The sequence below is a fragment of the Chelonoidis abingdonii genome, chromosome 8 (assembly GCF_003597395.2).
Source record: "Chelonoidis abingdonii isolate Lonesome George chromosome 8, CheloAbing_2.0, whole genome shotgun sequence".
NCBI lineage: Eukaryota > Metazoa > Chordata > Testudines > Testudinidae > Chelonoidis > Chelonoidis abingdonii.
This window is the reverse complement of record NC_133776.1, coordinates 94,223,895-94,236,309: the sequence shown is the minus strand read 5'-3', so window position 1 is coordinate 94,236,309 and position 12,415 is coordinate 94,223,895. Positions and strand designations below refer to the sequence as shown.

The window sequence follows — 12,415 nt, the reverse complement described above, 5'->3', positions numbered from 1 at the left end:
TTGGTGGGGGAAAGGAGGGGGGGATGGTTAATTTCTCCTTGTTTTAAGATCCAAGGGGTTTGGATCTGGACTCATCAGGGACTGGTGGGGGAAAGGAGGGGGGGATGGTTAATTTCTCCTTGTTTTAAGATCCAAGGGGTTTGGATCTGGACTCATCAGGGACTGGTGGGGGAAAGGAGGGGGGGATGGTTAATTTCTCCTTGTTTTAAGATCCAAGGGGTTTGGATCTGTGTTCACCAGGGAATTGGTGAAGTCCCTCAAAAGTACCCAAGGAAAAAAGTAGTGCTTGGGGGATGGTGGTGACACCAGATCTAAGCTGGTAATTAAGCTTAGAAGTGTCCATGCAGGTTCCCACATCTGTACCCTAAAATTCAGAGTGGGGAAGGAACCTTGACAGTCCTAGTTTGTTAATACAGGAAACCCCAGAAACTGTGCCTCTTGACTTTTGTGCTTTATGAAAGCAACACTCCTGTTTGGCTAGCATTCTTTCCTTGATACAATTGCTGGTTATTTTTCACCAGTGTCTGCTCAGGCCCCCTCAGGTATAGCACTCTCAAAGTCAGACGATCTGTCATTCAAGGCCAGCAGAGTCATGATCTGAGCATTGAAGAAGGAAGTTGAAAAAATGATCACATTGGACTTTCTCTGCAGATCTTCAAGATGTATTACTCTTAACACTTAAGGAATGCCCACAGCTATTAATGTACCCTGACAGGAAAACCACTTAACATTCTGGTTCTCTCAAGTCTATTAAAGACTCCTTTAAAGCTAACTGAACTCATTTTATGTACTTCAGTTTTGCTCTGTTTCAATCTTTCCCCAATCACATGTTTGCTTCTGAAGGCAATATAAGTTACAGAGGTCAGCAATTACCAGCCAATAATAATATACTTTGAAACCATGTTCAGCCTGCCACAGAAAGGTACCATCATCTTGAAATTAGTATAATTAAAACTGAAGTTTATTTGTTGATAAGATACAATGCTTACAAAGTTACTAAATAAATATGACATCAGACTCCATTAATCCTTGGCATTTTAGATACTGGAAGGTATTAGGTAGGATATTATATCTGATTTGGCTATTTTTGTATTGTGTGTGTTTTTAAAATGGTAATTGACAAACTGATGTATCATTAATTTCTAGACATAGGACTGATGAAAACAAAGCAGAATTAATCTGGCCCTCTCAATGTGTGTACAGTAATTAAATAATGCAAGCCTCTTAAAGTAAAATGATTAAAAATAAGTGTTACTTAAATGTACAGGAATGTTTGAACCTCTAAATAAGAATGCTACCTCAAAAGATAAGTTTGATAATCAATGGGAAAAAAATACAGTCGTTTACTGCATGTCTAGGAGATAAGCCTACATTAGAAGTTGGAAAGTTTTGTGGCAACAGAGATTCTGTGAAGGAGAGAAGAGTCAAAATATTTTACATTACACAAGTGCAAGTCCATCCAAGAGGGCTTTTGTTTTTTGTCTGGCAGTACATGAAAGCTTCCATCCATAACCTCTTAGTGGACAGGAAGACAGTTTGCATATTCTTGTGTTGGCAACAGTATCTAATTTCAGCCCCACCTGTTTTTACCATCATTTCCTCGGCTGAAATCTATTCCCCCCATCTGCTCCAATTCTCCCTCAATGTGGCTGCATTACTGCCCTGCACCAACATCTTCCCAGAAGTGCTGTCTGCAATACTCTGTTCCATGCATGCCTACAATAAATTTAGAATCAAACCAGAATATGTGGGATTTTAGTTTCAAATATCATGAAGCTGCACTTCTCCAACTTACCATTTATTTAGGTTTCAACAAAAAATGAGCTGAAAGTTCACTTACACAAAGCTGACCTTTGGAGAAGCCCCAGATGACAGTAGGCAAAATCCTGATAATCTCTACACTAGGATTCCCACTATTACTCCCTCTGGAGGGGTCACACCAGTGATACACATGGTGGGAAATTATGAGGTAAAAATCCTAGGGTAGCCAAGGCCTTGGAGTTAGTGAGTAAGCTATTTCTGTACATGTTTTTCCCTCTGTCTTCTTGCTGCAAGTGTGATTCCAGATATTGCATTACAGGGTCCATGTTCAGGTTAGCAGCAATTCCATATGAAATATGCTTGCTCCATTTACAAGTATTTTTTCCAATTGTCAGACCCAGAAGCTGAGCCTGGCATAAGAGTCAAACTGGTTTCTTTCCTTCCCAAGCATCACCACCTGTAATAAAGAGTTTCTATGGGTCAGATTGTGCCCACAGGATCTTTAGTAGGCATGGGCAGACAGCTGACTGAACTCAAATTATTCTATTAGTGATGCAGCAGGAGGAACAGAATCGAGTTCCTTCCATGTACTGCTGTAAAGCGCTAACAGTTGCAGAGTCGTCCCCCAAGTCAGCAGATAGGACTGACTACACACAGGGGTGAGAACTATTAAATATATATTTATTTATTTTTTTAGAAAAAGAACTGTATTTTAATATCTTAACTTCACTTCCCATTTACTTTCCTGCTACTGCTTCCCCAAAGAACTAACAGTGATACATTGTCATCTCCTTCTTGGAAGAAGACACTGCTTCTTCTGTTGCCTTGCCAACAGTTTTACTGAACTGCACAGAATCACCACAGCTCCATGCACCACTTCCTTTGCATTTCTACCCTCTGCTAGGGGCCAGACATTCACTGTCCCCTGCAAGCAGGGTAATTAGGAAGAGAAGAGAAGGCTAGCACTGTCAGGGGCCGAGACACAGGAAATACAGAAGTTGGAAGTCAGATAACAGAAAACACAGCAGGGGATCTCGCACTGGAGGGTAAGGAGAGAGAAGAGATCAGAAGACTCAGGAAAGGTAATGAAGTAGAAACAGTGAGAAATAGGAGACAAAGTCAGACAAAGAACACAAGAAGAGAGAATGGCAGCACCACAGATTATGTACTCCAATTGTCATGACACAGAGCAAGGATTTATGAGGTACCATAAGGCAATTATTACAGAGGGACAGCTTCAGACAAAAAGATTGGAATCCACTGGTTTAGAACTTCCAAGCCCAAACATGGAGAAAAAAAATAGAACAGGAACTTTCAATATACCCCAGGGCACATAATGAATCATGCTGGATCACCACCACACCTTGAACAATTGTGGTATGAGTCCCTGGACCTAAAACTCAAAACTATACCCAAGGGGCAAAGGGGAGGGAGAACTTTCAAGCATAGCACACACCATGGAGAACAAGAGCTTGTTCAATTAAGCTAACCAAGTCTCCTTCTACTGGAATTTTAAGAAAAATATGCCATGGAGGGGACTGGCAGTCTAAACAGATTAATAAAGAGATGCTCCTATCCCTAGGACACTGGTTCAAGAGGTCAACAGTGATCAAAAGTAGCTACTCTCTGATGGCTGTTCAGTGATCTAGGTGAACAATGTTTGAGGTGCAGGCACTGAAGAACCAAAGTTCTCTTTTCAATCCTAATGACAATCCCTTCAGGTCAGAACTCAGGCACATTGTTGGGATGCTTCATTTCAAGAACTAGAAAGTGCACAAATTCCATGTTTTGTTGTTACATTACATGTACAGTGATTTAATACCAAACAGTTCTCCTTATTTCTCCTCTACACCTTATTTCACTTTCATCCTCACCTGCCACTTAATTTTAGTAATTTTGAGTAAATTATAACCTTTCTAATGACATCTTACATGACCCATCTTGTATAAAATACATCATAGTTATGCCATAATCATATCATCAAAATATCCCTGTAAGTTCATGTTAAACATTCTTCACTATCTTCTCTTAACACATCTGGCTACAGATATAAGTAGATTCCAAACTAAGGGTGATCTGTTAATGACTGCTACTCTGTTTATGGCCAGTCTTAAGAACACTGCCTAAAACATTACTGTGCTTAAGCCCATGGTCAGGCAAGTCTGTTTGGGCCACATTAGTCTTTTACACAGTCTTTTTAAAAGGCTGCATGCAAAGCCCTTGATAGATTTTAGCATGAATAGGCATTAAGTAGATATCCGGTCACATGGCATAGCTCTGTCAAAGAAACTAGACATCTTCAAGACACAAGAGTGATGTTGTATATATTTAACACATCCACCATTCTCAAAGGGCAACATACATCTTGAAACGAGAGAAGATTACTCCTTGTCCACATGAACAACCACAGACATGATGCAGGAGGAAAGTGTAAAGTGATTGCCCCATGCACTTCATTTCTGGCCAGAGTTCCATGGGGTTTAAAAAAAAGCACTAACTACAGCACAAGACTTAACATGCTGTCCAGAACCAACAAAAAGACTAAGTTCCTTAGGCAGGGTCTGGTGTTTTTGAAGTGTATTTTACCATACACTCCCATGATGTTGTAACAATAAGACAGTTTTGCAGAAGTGCCGTCCTCTGGCATTTAAGTAGTTACAAAAGAGGCATGCTTGTTTGGAGAAAGCCCTGAAGGCAAGCCACGGGTTCTCTCCAATGTAGTTTCTTTTCAGAAGGGAATTAGCACAAAACATGAGTCATGTTTTGCGCTAAGCATGTGCTACCTTTATTACTGGTAGCAACCAGTTTTCATAGAACTGCTATCACTCTAAGCGATACAATCCTAAGTGATTGTAAGAGCTACTTAAAGTTGATGCCACAGAGTTTACTACAGGTATCTATTAAAAAAAACAACATTAATATTATCATCTCATCCACCTCGTCTCTCTAACACCCTGGGACCAACACAGCTAGAACACTGCCTTTAACTCTTCACGTCATAGATGTTTATGTGGATTCTGGGTGTACCAAGAAGATTCTTAAGAGTGTATTTGTTGAGTTAAACAACTACCTGCACATGTACACACACTCTCTACACACCCCAACTTCATCTATAGATCACAGGGGATAAAAAGCAGGATGAATGTATTTATCTTCTCTAAGTCCAGGAACTTGGAAGACTGAAACTCCAAGAGTGCTTTATGAAAAGTAGACAGGAAAAAGCCACACAAATGTCATTTATCTTTAACACTTGAAAAGTGAAGAAATAATCTTTCCCCATTTTCACCAGGTGTTTCTCAGGTCTTGTTTTAAGCCACCCTCTTTTTGTTTCAGTTTGCTAGCTTAGTTAACACTTTACAATATTAGGTTCTGAAAAGAACTTCCTTTGACGCATCTACTTTTTCCATTACTAGAGTCTTAATGTCCACTCTGGTCCTCAAACTTAAGATATCTTCCCATGAAATTTTAGCTTGACTGTACTACCATGACTATTGAACTGTTAATTCTTCATTTGAAAAATAAGGAATTTTTGGGGAAAAACCCACTCACCAGCGGCAAATAGGAAACTTTCTGTGGCAAGTGGAAGGAACCCATGCCATCAACTTCTGTAGAAGGTAAATTTGCTTTAAAAAGGCTTGATACTTGTAATGGAAACACCACTCAACCTGCCAAGCGACAAGCTGTGAGGCATAAAATGAATTCACATGAAGATCAAAGGGTGGGACCCATACTAACTCCATACAGAGTTCATTGTTGTGTGGGATACAGGTAAAACTGTGACTAAAAATAGAAATGTCTGGAGGAGACATCAGCCTCCCTCTCTGCCCCTAGGTAGACTGACTGAAAAGCAGAATCTGAGCACAGTTAACTAGATTAGTAGCAAAAATAACCAAACAATTCCCACCCCCAGTCCCTATGTCTGAATACATGCTGCCATATGACAATGCACTCTCTCCCAGCCCAGAGAACTCAGGCAGCAACCTGTTCAGGTTTAAGCTGCTATTGCTTATGTATTTATCACTGATATGTATTCAATCAGAAATTCAACAAAATGCCTTGAATGGCAAGCTATGTTTAGGCTGATACATTGGTATGAGTTCAGGAAAGAGTAACAGGCATGTAAGCATGAGGATTTCCTGCCTTTTGAAGATCAAAATCCAGATCTTTTAGATCAAAGTCACTTGAGGAGAGTAAACTAGCCAGACTAAAGATGCCATCTGTCCCTGGCCAACACCCAGCTGAAAACCAAGTGCTTCCTGTTCATTTTCACTCTGCTACAGCTTTGGAAAGTTCTGAGCAGTAAGCACTGGAGCCTTCCAGAGACTCAGGACTGGATCAGTTTGTGTTCAGAAGATCATTTTCAAATTCAAAAGCTAGAATACTAGTTAACCCTCTCTCCAGCTTCCTCCTTTTCCCCCTTACATCACCACCACCACCCTATCTTTGCATTCTTGGCAACAACTGACCATCATTAATTTACCCTTGTCTCCTCCCCGCCATCCAACCCTCAGAATTCCTACTCCCTATGTTGTCCCCCAAATCTCTTCCTTTCTATCTTACTGCTGAGACAATAGTCCATCCCCCCCATATGTCTGGCTTGTCCCACTCATTTTTCCACTTTCAGTCCAAGCCATAGGTCCCAGGAAGACAGACTTCCTGTCAGCCTTACTTTAGTCTCTCCAATGAGTTAGCTTCTCTATATCAAGGTCATGCTCCTCCTTGCCTCCCAAATTTTCCCAAACTCCACCCTTGCGCCACATCCTGCCAATCCTTAGAATCCATTTACTGCCCTTTTGACTCCCTGCCCACACTGCCGCTGAGTGGATTCTCCTTCCCACTGGCATATGGCAAAGTCCCTCTGTTCAGACCTTGGGGAAACTACTGAGAACCTCGCTCTCGGGGAGAAAAAGTCGAGCTCTAATGAAGGCAGTTCACTTTACGTGGCCAGTTGTTTACTCATTATTACAGCAACTGCAGTTCTGCTGCCTGCTTAACCACATGCATTCAGCTTACAAGCCAGCGGGGTCAGAGGCCCCATTGCCCTACACCTGCTCAGCACCACGCCCTCTTCGGGTGCGAGGCGTGAATCCCAAAATGCAGCAGCGGCACTCAGCCCGTGGAGACCTAGCCCTGCCTCGTGAAAGGGGAAGCCATCGGCCCCCTCCACGGGAGCTCCAGAGAAGTCTGGCACAGGGTTTGCCCGAAGCTCCAGGCCAGCAGCATGCGATAAGGAAGCCCGGCCAGAACCTGGGGAGCAGAGCCCGACCCAATGGACCGGGAGCGGTGCCCTAGATGCCAGCGGCGGGAGCGCGCAGCGCACCTGGGGATACCAGTCTGTGGGCTGACGAGGGGACGATCCCCTGCCCCAGACATCAAGTGGGACCCTCCCCTTTGCCTGCAGGGGCCGGAGCCCGCGCGTCACTCACCCGGGTGCGACATCGGCAGCACCTCGTTGCCGGTGCCCCGGTAGTTGTAGATCACGGCCCCCGCCGCGCCGCGCTCGGCCGCCAGGCGGATCTTGTCAGCGAAGGTGCAGCCGCCGCCGCGCTGGATGAGGGCGAGCCAAGCCTGGCCGGCGCCCGCCTCGCTGAAGTTGGTGCGCGAGCTGCAGGCGTTGAGGCCGTCGGGCTGCACCAGCAGCCCGGCCGCCCGGTGCAGCGGCGAGTCCTGCCCGAAGAGGCCGCTCTCGCTCGCGTTCCAGCCACTGCGGTTCCCGCCGCCGGGCTCCCGCCACGACACGTTCAGCCAGGCGGTCCACATGGCCTGAGCCGCGGCCGCCCGACCCGAGGGCTGCGGGCCCAACCACAGCAGCGCGCCCAGCGCCAGCAGCACGGCCGAGGACGGCATGTCACCCGCGAGCCACAGCCACTGAGTAGCCGCGCGCCCAAGATCTCAGCACCTCACTGCGCCGCCGGGCCCGCCCCCGCGGCAGGGGCGGACTGGCCCCGCCCCTCGCCGCCTCGCATCCGCCCTCGCGGGGATGTCCTGGGTCTGAGCGCCGCAGACAGACAGCCGCCGCTGGCCGGGGGGGAGCCGCCCCGATACCCCTCCGCCCCAGACACTGGGGGGGGGAGCGGCTACCCCGATACCCCTCCGCCCCAGACACGGGGGGGGGAGCGGCTACCCCGATACCCCTCCGCCACAGACACGGGGCGCTGCCCTGATACCCCTCTGCCCCAGACACTGGGGGGGGAGCGGCTACCCCGATACCCCTCCGCCACAGACACGGGGGCGCTGCCCTGATACCCCTCCTCCACAGACACTGGAGGGGGGGGAGCGGCTACCCCGATACCCCTCCGTCACAGACACGGGGAGGGGCAGCCCTGATACCCCTCTGCCCCAGACATTGTGGGGGGCTACCTTGATACCCCTGCGTCCCAGACACTGGAGGGGGGAGCGGCTACCCCGATACTCCTCCGCCACAAAACGGGGGGGCAGCCCTGATACCCCTCTGCCCCAGACACGGGGGCACTGCCCTGATACCCCCGCCCCAGACACTGGGGAGGGAGCGGCTACCCCGATACTCCTCTGCCACAGACACGGGGGGGGGGCAGCCCTGATACTCCTCTGCCCCAGACATTGGGGGGGCTGCCTTGATACCCCTGCATCCCAGACACTGGGGGGCTGTCCTCATACCCCTCCGTCCCAGACACGGGGGGGCTGCCCTGATACCCCTTCGCCACAGACACGGGGGGGACCCTACAGCTATACCCCTCCGCCACAGACAAGGGGGGGTACCCTGCAGCTATATCCCTCTGCCAGAGATACAGGGTGGGGCTGCAGCTATACCCCTCCGCCACAGACACGGGGCTGCACTGATACCCTTCCTCCACAGACGCGTGGGGGTGGCCCTGTAGCTATAACCCTCCGCCACAGACACGGGGAGGGGAACCCTGCAGCTATACCCCTCCACCCAGACACTCCATCACTGCAGGGGCTCTACACCGGTACCCATCCGCCCAGACATTCCATCACCGTGGGAGGGGGGGACTACACTGATACCCCTCTGCCACAGACACCTGGGGGGGTTGAACTGATACCCCACCACCAGGGGGTGCAAGACTGTACCAATATCCCTTCACCACAGATACCCCATTACCGGGGGTGTGTGAGACTGTGCCAATACCCCTCCAACACAGACACCCCATCACCTGTGGGGGGCTGCACTCATCCCCTCCGCCACAGACACCCTATCATTGGGGGGGGGGGGGCTGTACCACTACCTGTCTGCCACAGATACCCCATGACTGCTGGAGGGGGAGCTGTACCAATACCTCTCTTCCACAGTCACCCCCCTCATCCTAGGGTGCAGGAGGGCTGCACCGGGATCCCTCTGCCAAACACCCTCTCCCCCCATCAGCCAAGGGGCTGCATCAAGGAGGACCATCAGCCATAGACACCCACTTCTGGTGAGGAGGCTGCACTGGGATCCTTCCTCCACAGATATCCCCCCATCATCCAGGGAGTGGTGATGGGGGCTGCACTGGGACCCCTCCAACACAGGCACCCTATCTCTGGCCGAGACCACTACACTGCCCTGCCCCCCAACAGACACCTCCCTGCCAGTTGGGAGGCAGGAGCACTGAGTCCCTTTTCCAGCATGGGAAACCCCACCCCCCCACACACAAATAGTTATCAGGAAGCAGCACTGAAACCTGTTAAAAGGGCTCCTCCCTTAGGGATGCCCCTAATAGCTAGGGGGAAAAAAACAGTTCTGGAGCACCCTCCCACCCAGACACACTTCTCCATGGTCATATCCCAAGAAAGGTCAAGCAACAGCCCCTGGAATCCTTGTGGGGTTCTCCCCAACCAGGAAGAGAACAGCAGGGGCCTCTCCCCATGACACTTCCCCACTGCCCCCATCAGGGATACAGCAGCAGCACAGGGAACAGCCACAGGGGTCTCTCTCCTGGGGGGATTCCCCCACCATCTTAACCAGTGCTATGGAACAGTGCCAGATCATTCTACACTGTTATTGCTGCCACCAGGCACACAGTGTTTATCCACATGCCCATTCTGCTTTGCATTACAGAGCTGTTTGCAGTGCACTCGGTAAACGTCAAGTGCCATATAAATGCTCTCTATTATTAATTATGTATTTGCACTGTGTAAACAATGTCCACTCACTGCTTATTGTGCTCTGTCTTAATATTTTACAGAAAACCATCACTTCAACTATTAGTTCCTGCATTATTTGTATTTGATTTATATGGCACATAACTTGCAATGAAAATTCATGTGCCTTTTGTTTGTTTCTCTGTAGTAGTATATTACTTTCTGGTTCTGTTACTATAGGGGCATTATCCTGCCAGTTCATAGTCACATGGGCCTAAATCCTCAGATTTACACATGTATTCAACTTTAAGCGCCTGAGTTGTTCCACTGGTCCCATGTGTCAAAGTGTGTGGAGGGTTGGGATCTTAAGGAGTCCCATTGATGGGCTAAGAAACTTGCAGAATTAGGTCTTAAAGTGACTGGGGAGATGAGGGTGGAGGGGAATTCATTTTCATTGATAATTGTCCATATGTTAGGCCTGGATCCTGCAAGCTGCTCTATGCAAATGGACCCTTGTGCCTGCATGAAGCCTCACTGAACTTAATGGGGCTTCATATGCATACAGGTCCCCCATGCAGATTAGTTTGCAGGATCAAGGTCTTACCTTGGAAATTATTGTTCATATACAGAGAACATGTGCCCAAAGACTTGGTGAGAGGCACATATTTGAAAAAGATGACACACACTGTAAATAAGAATGCACAGACATTTCTCCAAAGATGATCAATTAGGAAACCTTTAAAATGTGGAAGAGTGTATTCTATTTGTTCTTTAATTATAGAGTTTGGGCTGATCCTGAACCACTGTAGCTGATAACAAAACTCTCATTAATTCTAATAAACCAGGAATGGGCTCATTGGGCCTGCTTTTCCACTGACTTGCATCTTGTGGAATCATTTACACCCATGAAAGTCTTGCAAACACATGTGAGTAATTTTGACATGTGAATTGTCCCAATGGATACAGTGGAATTACTCACATGAGTAAAGATATTCATGTTCAAGTTTGCAGGATCAGGCCCTGGGTTTGGGAGTGTTTTATCATCACTTTACACAGATGCGAATAACTACATAAATGGTGGATTCAGTAGGATCAGAGTTTGGCCAACATTGGGTGGGATTTTGAAAAACACCTGAACTGTCAGGCAGTGAAGACTCACACCTGTTGTTTCATGGCATCAGAGGAAAAATTCAAAATGCTTTCAGCTGAGAAGGGAAGAGTCAGAAGAAGGACATACTACAGAATTAAAAATATATATATTGGATGTACCTTATGCAATGTTTAGTAAATTTTAATTTTATGTCCCAAACAGCTGTAGTTCCTAATTAACAGAACTTGTAAGAATCATAATGCAAACAATCTCTTGTTACTAAATTAACGTGAAGCTTGTGACACACACATATACACACAGCTCTTGTTTCTTTCCTTTGATGACTGACTAAACAAATTGGTCCACCCTTCCCAGGGCACAGCATACTTGTCTAGCCCCACCCTTGCATAAAAGCTGATCATTTCCATCCAGAAACCATTCCAATGTTGTCAATATTTCTGGGGTGCTCTAATTTATTTGCTGCATTCAGTGCTCCAGGACCGGGAGTAAGATACACTGAAATAATGGTTAGCTTGTTCTCCAAACCTTATGAAATTGGCTTAAAGGGACACTGTCAAATGGAGAGGTAATCAGTTAACTCCTTCCTCCTCCTCCCAAAAAAAATGAGAGTTAAAAATAACATCAGGTATTACACCTGTCTCTGAATCCCCTGACACTTCCGGTGGTTTTACAGTAACATTTTACTATTTAAAAATATTTTTTTCTTCCTTGTTTCTATGCAAAATATTCACACAAGCAAAAAGGGAAACTGATTGGCCATACAGCAGAAATAGTGAAATTCACTCTACAAAAAGTGCTGTCAAATACACAGAGCAAACAAATTGAAAAGTATAGAGAGAATTCTCCCTCCTCCCCCCGCCTTCTCTGATCTATTCCACTTGTGATTTTAATATTAGAACAGCGGGTAAAGAAAACAGAGATAGAAGGGTGATTTTTAAGTTAACCGTGTCCCTTTAAAACAAAACTCTTCACCATACCTTGTCACCTTGCTGATACTGCGTGCTTATGTACATGCTTAACTTTAAGCACATAGTCTCAGTGAAGTCAATGGATTGAATCCTGGCTCCCATAAGTTTTAGCGCTGAATTCAATTGGGCCAGAATTTACCCCAATGACACTACTCATTTTATTCTTTTATTCTAAGAGTTTGCAGGATTGTGGGCTAAACCTTAACTAAGGCCTGGTCTACACTACACATTTAAACCAAATTTAGCAGCATTAAACCGAATTAACCATGCACCCGTCCACACAACGAATCCCTTTATATCGATATAAAGGGCTCTTTAAACCGATTTCTGTACTCCTCCCTGACGAGGGGAGTAGCAGTGAAATCAGTATTGCCATGTCGGATTAGGGTTAGTGTGGTCGCAATTCGACGGTATTGGCTTCCGGGCAGTATCCCACAGTGCACCATTGTGACCTCTCTGGAAAGCAATCTGAACTCGGATGCACTGGCCAGGTTGACAGGAAAAGCCCCGCAAACTTTTG

General features: G+C 46.7%; 1 protein-coding gene across 2 annotated transcripts in view; it reads right to left on the bottom strand.

Moving 5' to 3' along the window:
• RNF128 (ring finger protein 128) overlaps window positions 1-12,415 on the bottom strand; it is an 81,110-nt gene that overhangs the window by 38,609 nt on the left and 30,086 nt on the right. Inside the window, exon 1 of one of the 2 annotated variants that reach the window (XM_032769462.2) lies at window positions 7,188-7,666. The exons of the other annotated variant lie outside the window; for it this stretch is intronic. Coding sequence (XP_032625353.1) covers window positions 7,188-7,608 — 421 coding nt within the window. The 5' untranslated portion in view covers window positions 7,609-7,666. Of the gene's footprint in view, window positions 1-7,187; window positions 7,667-12,415 lie in introns of those variants that run through there. 2 annotated transcript variants of the gene reach the window in all.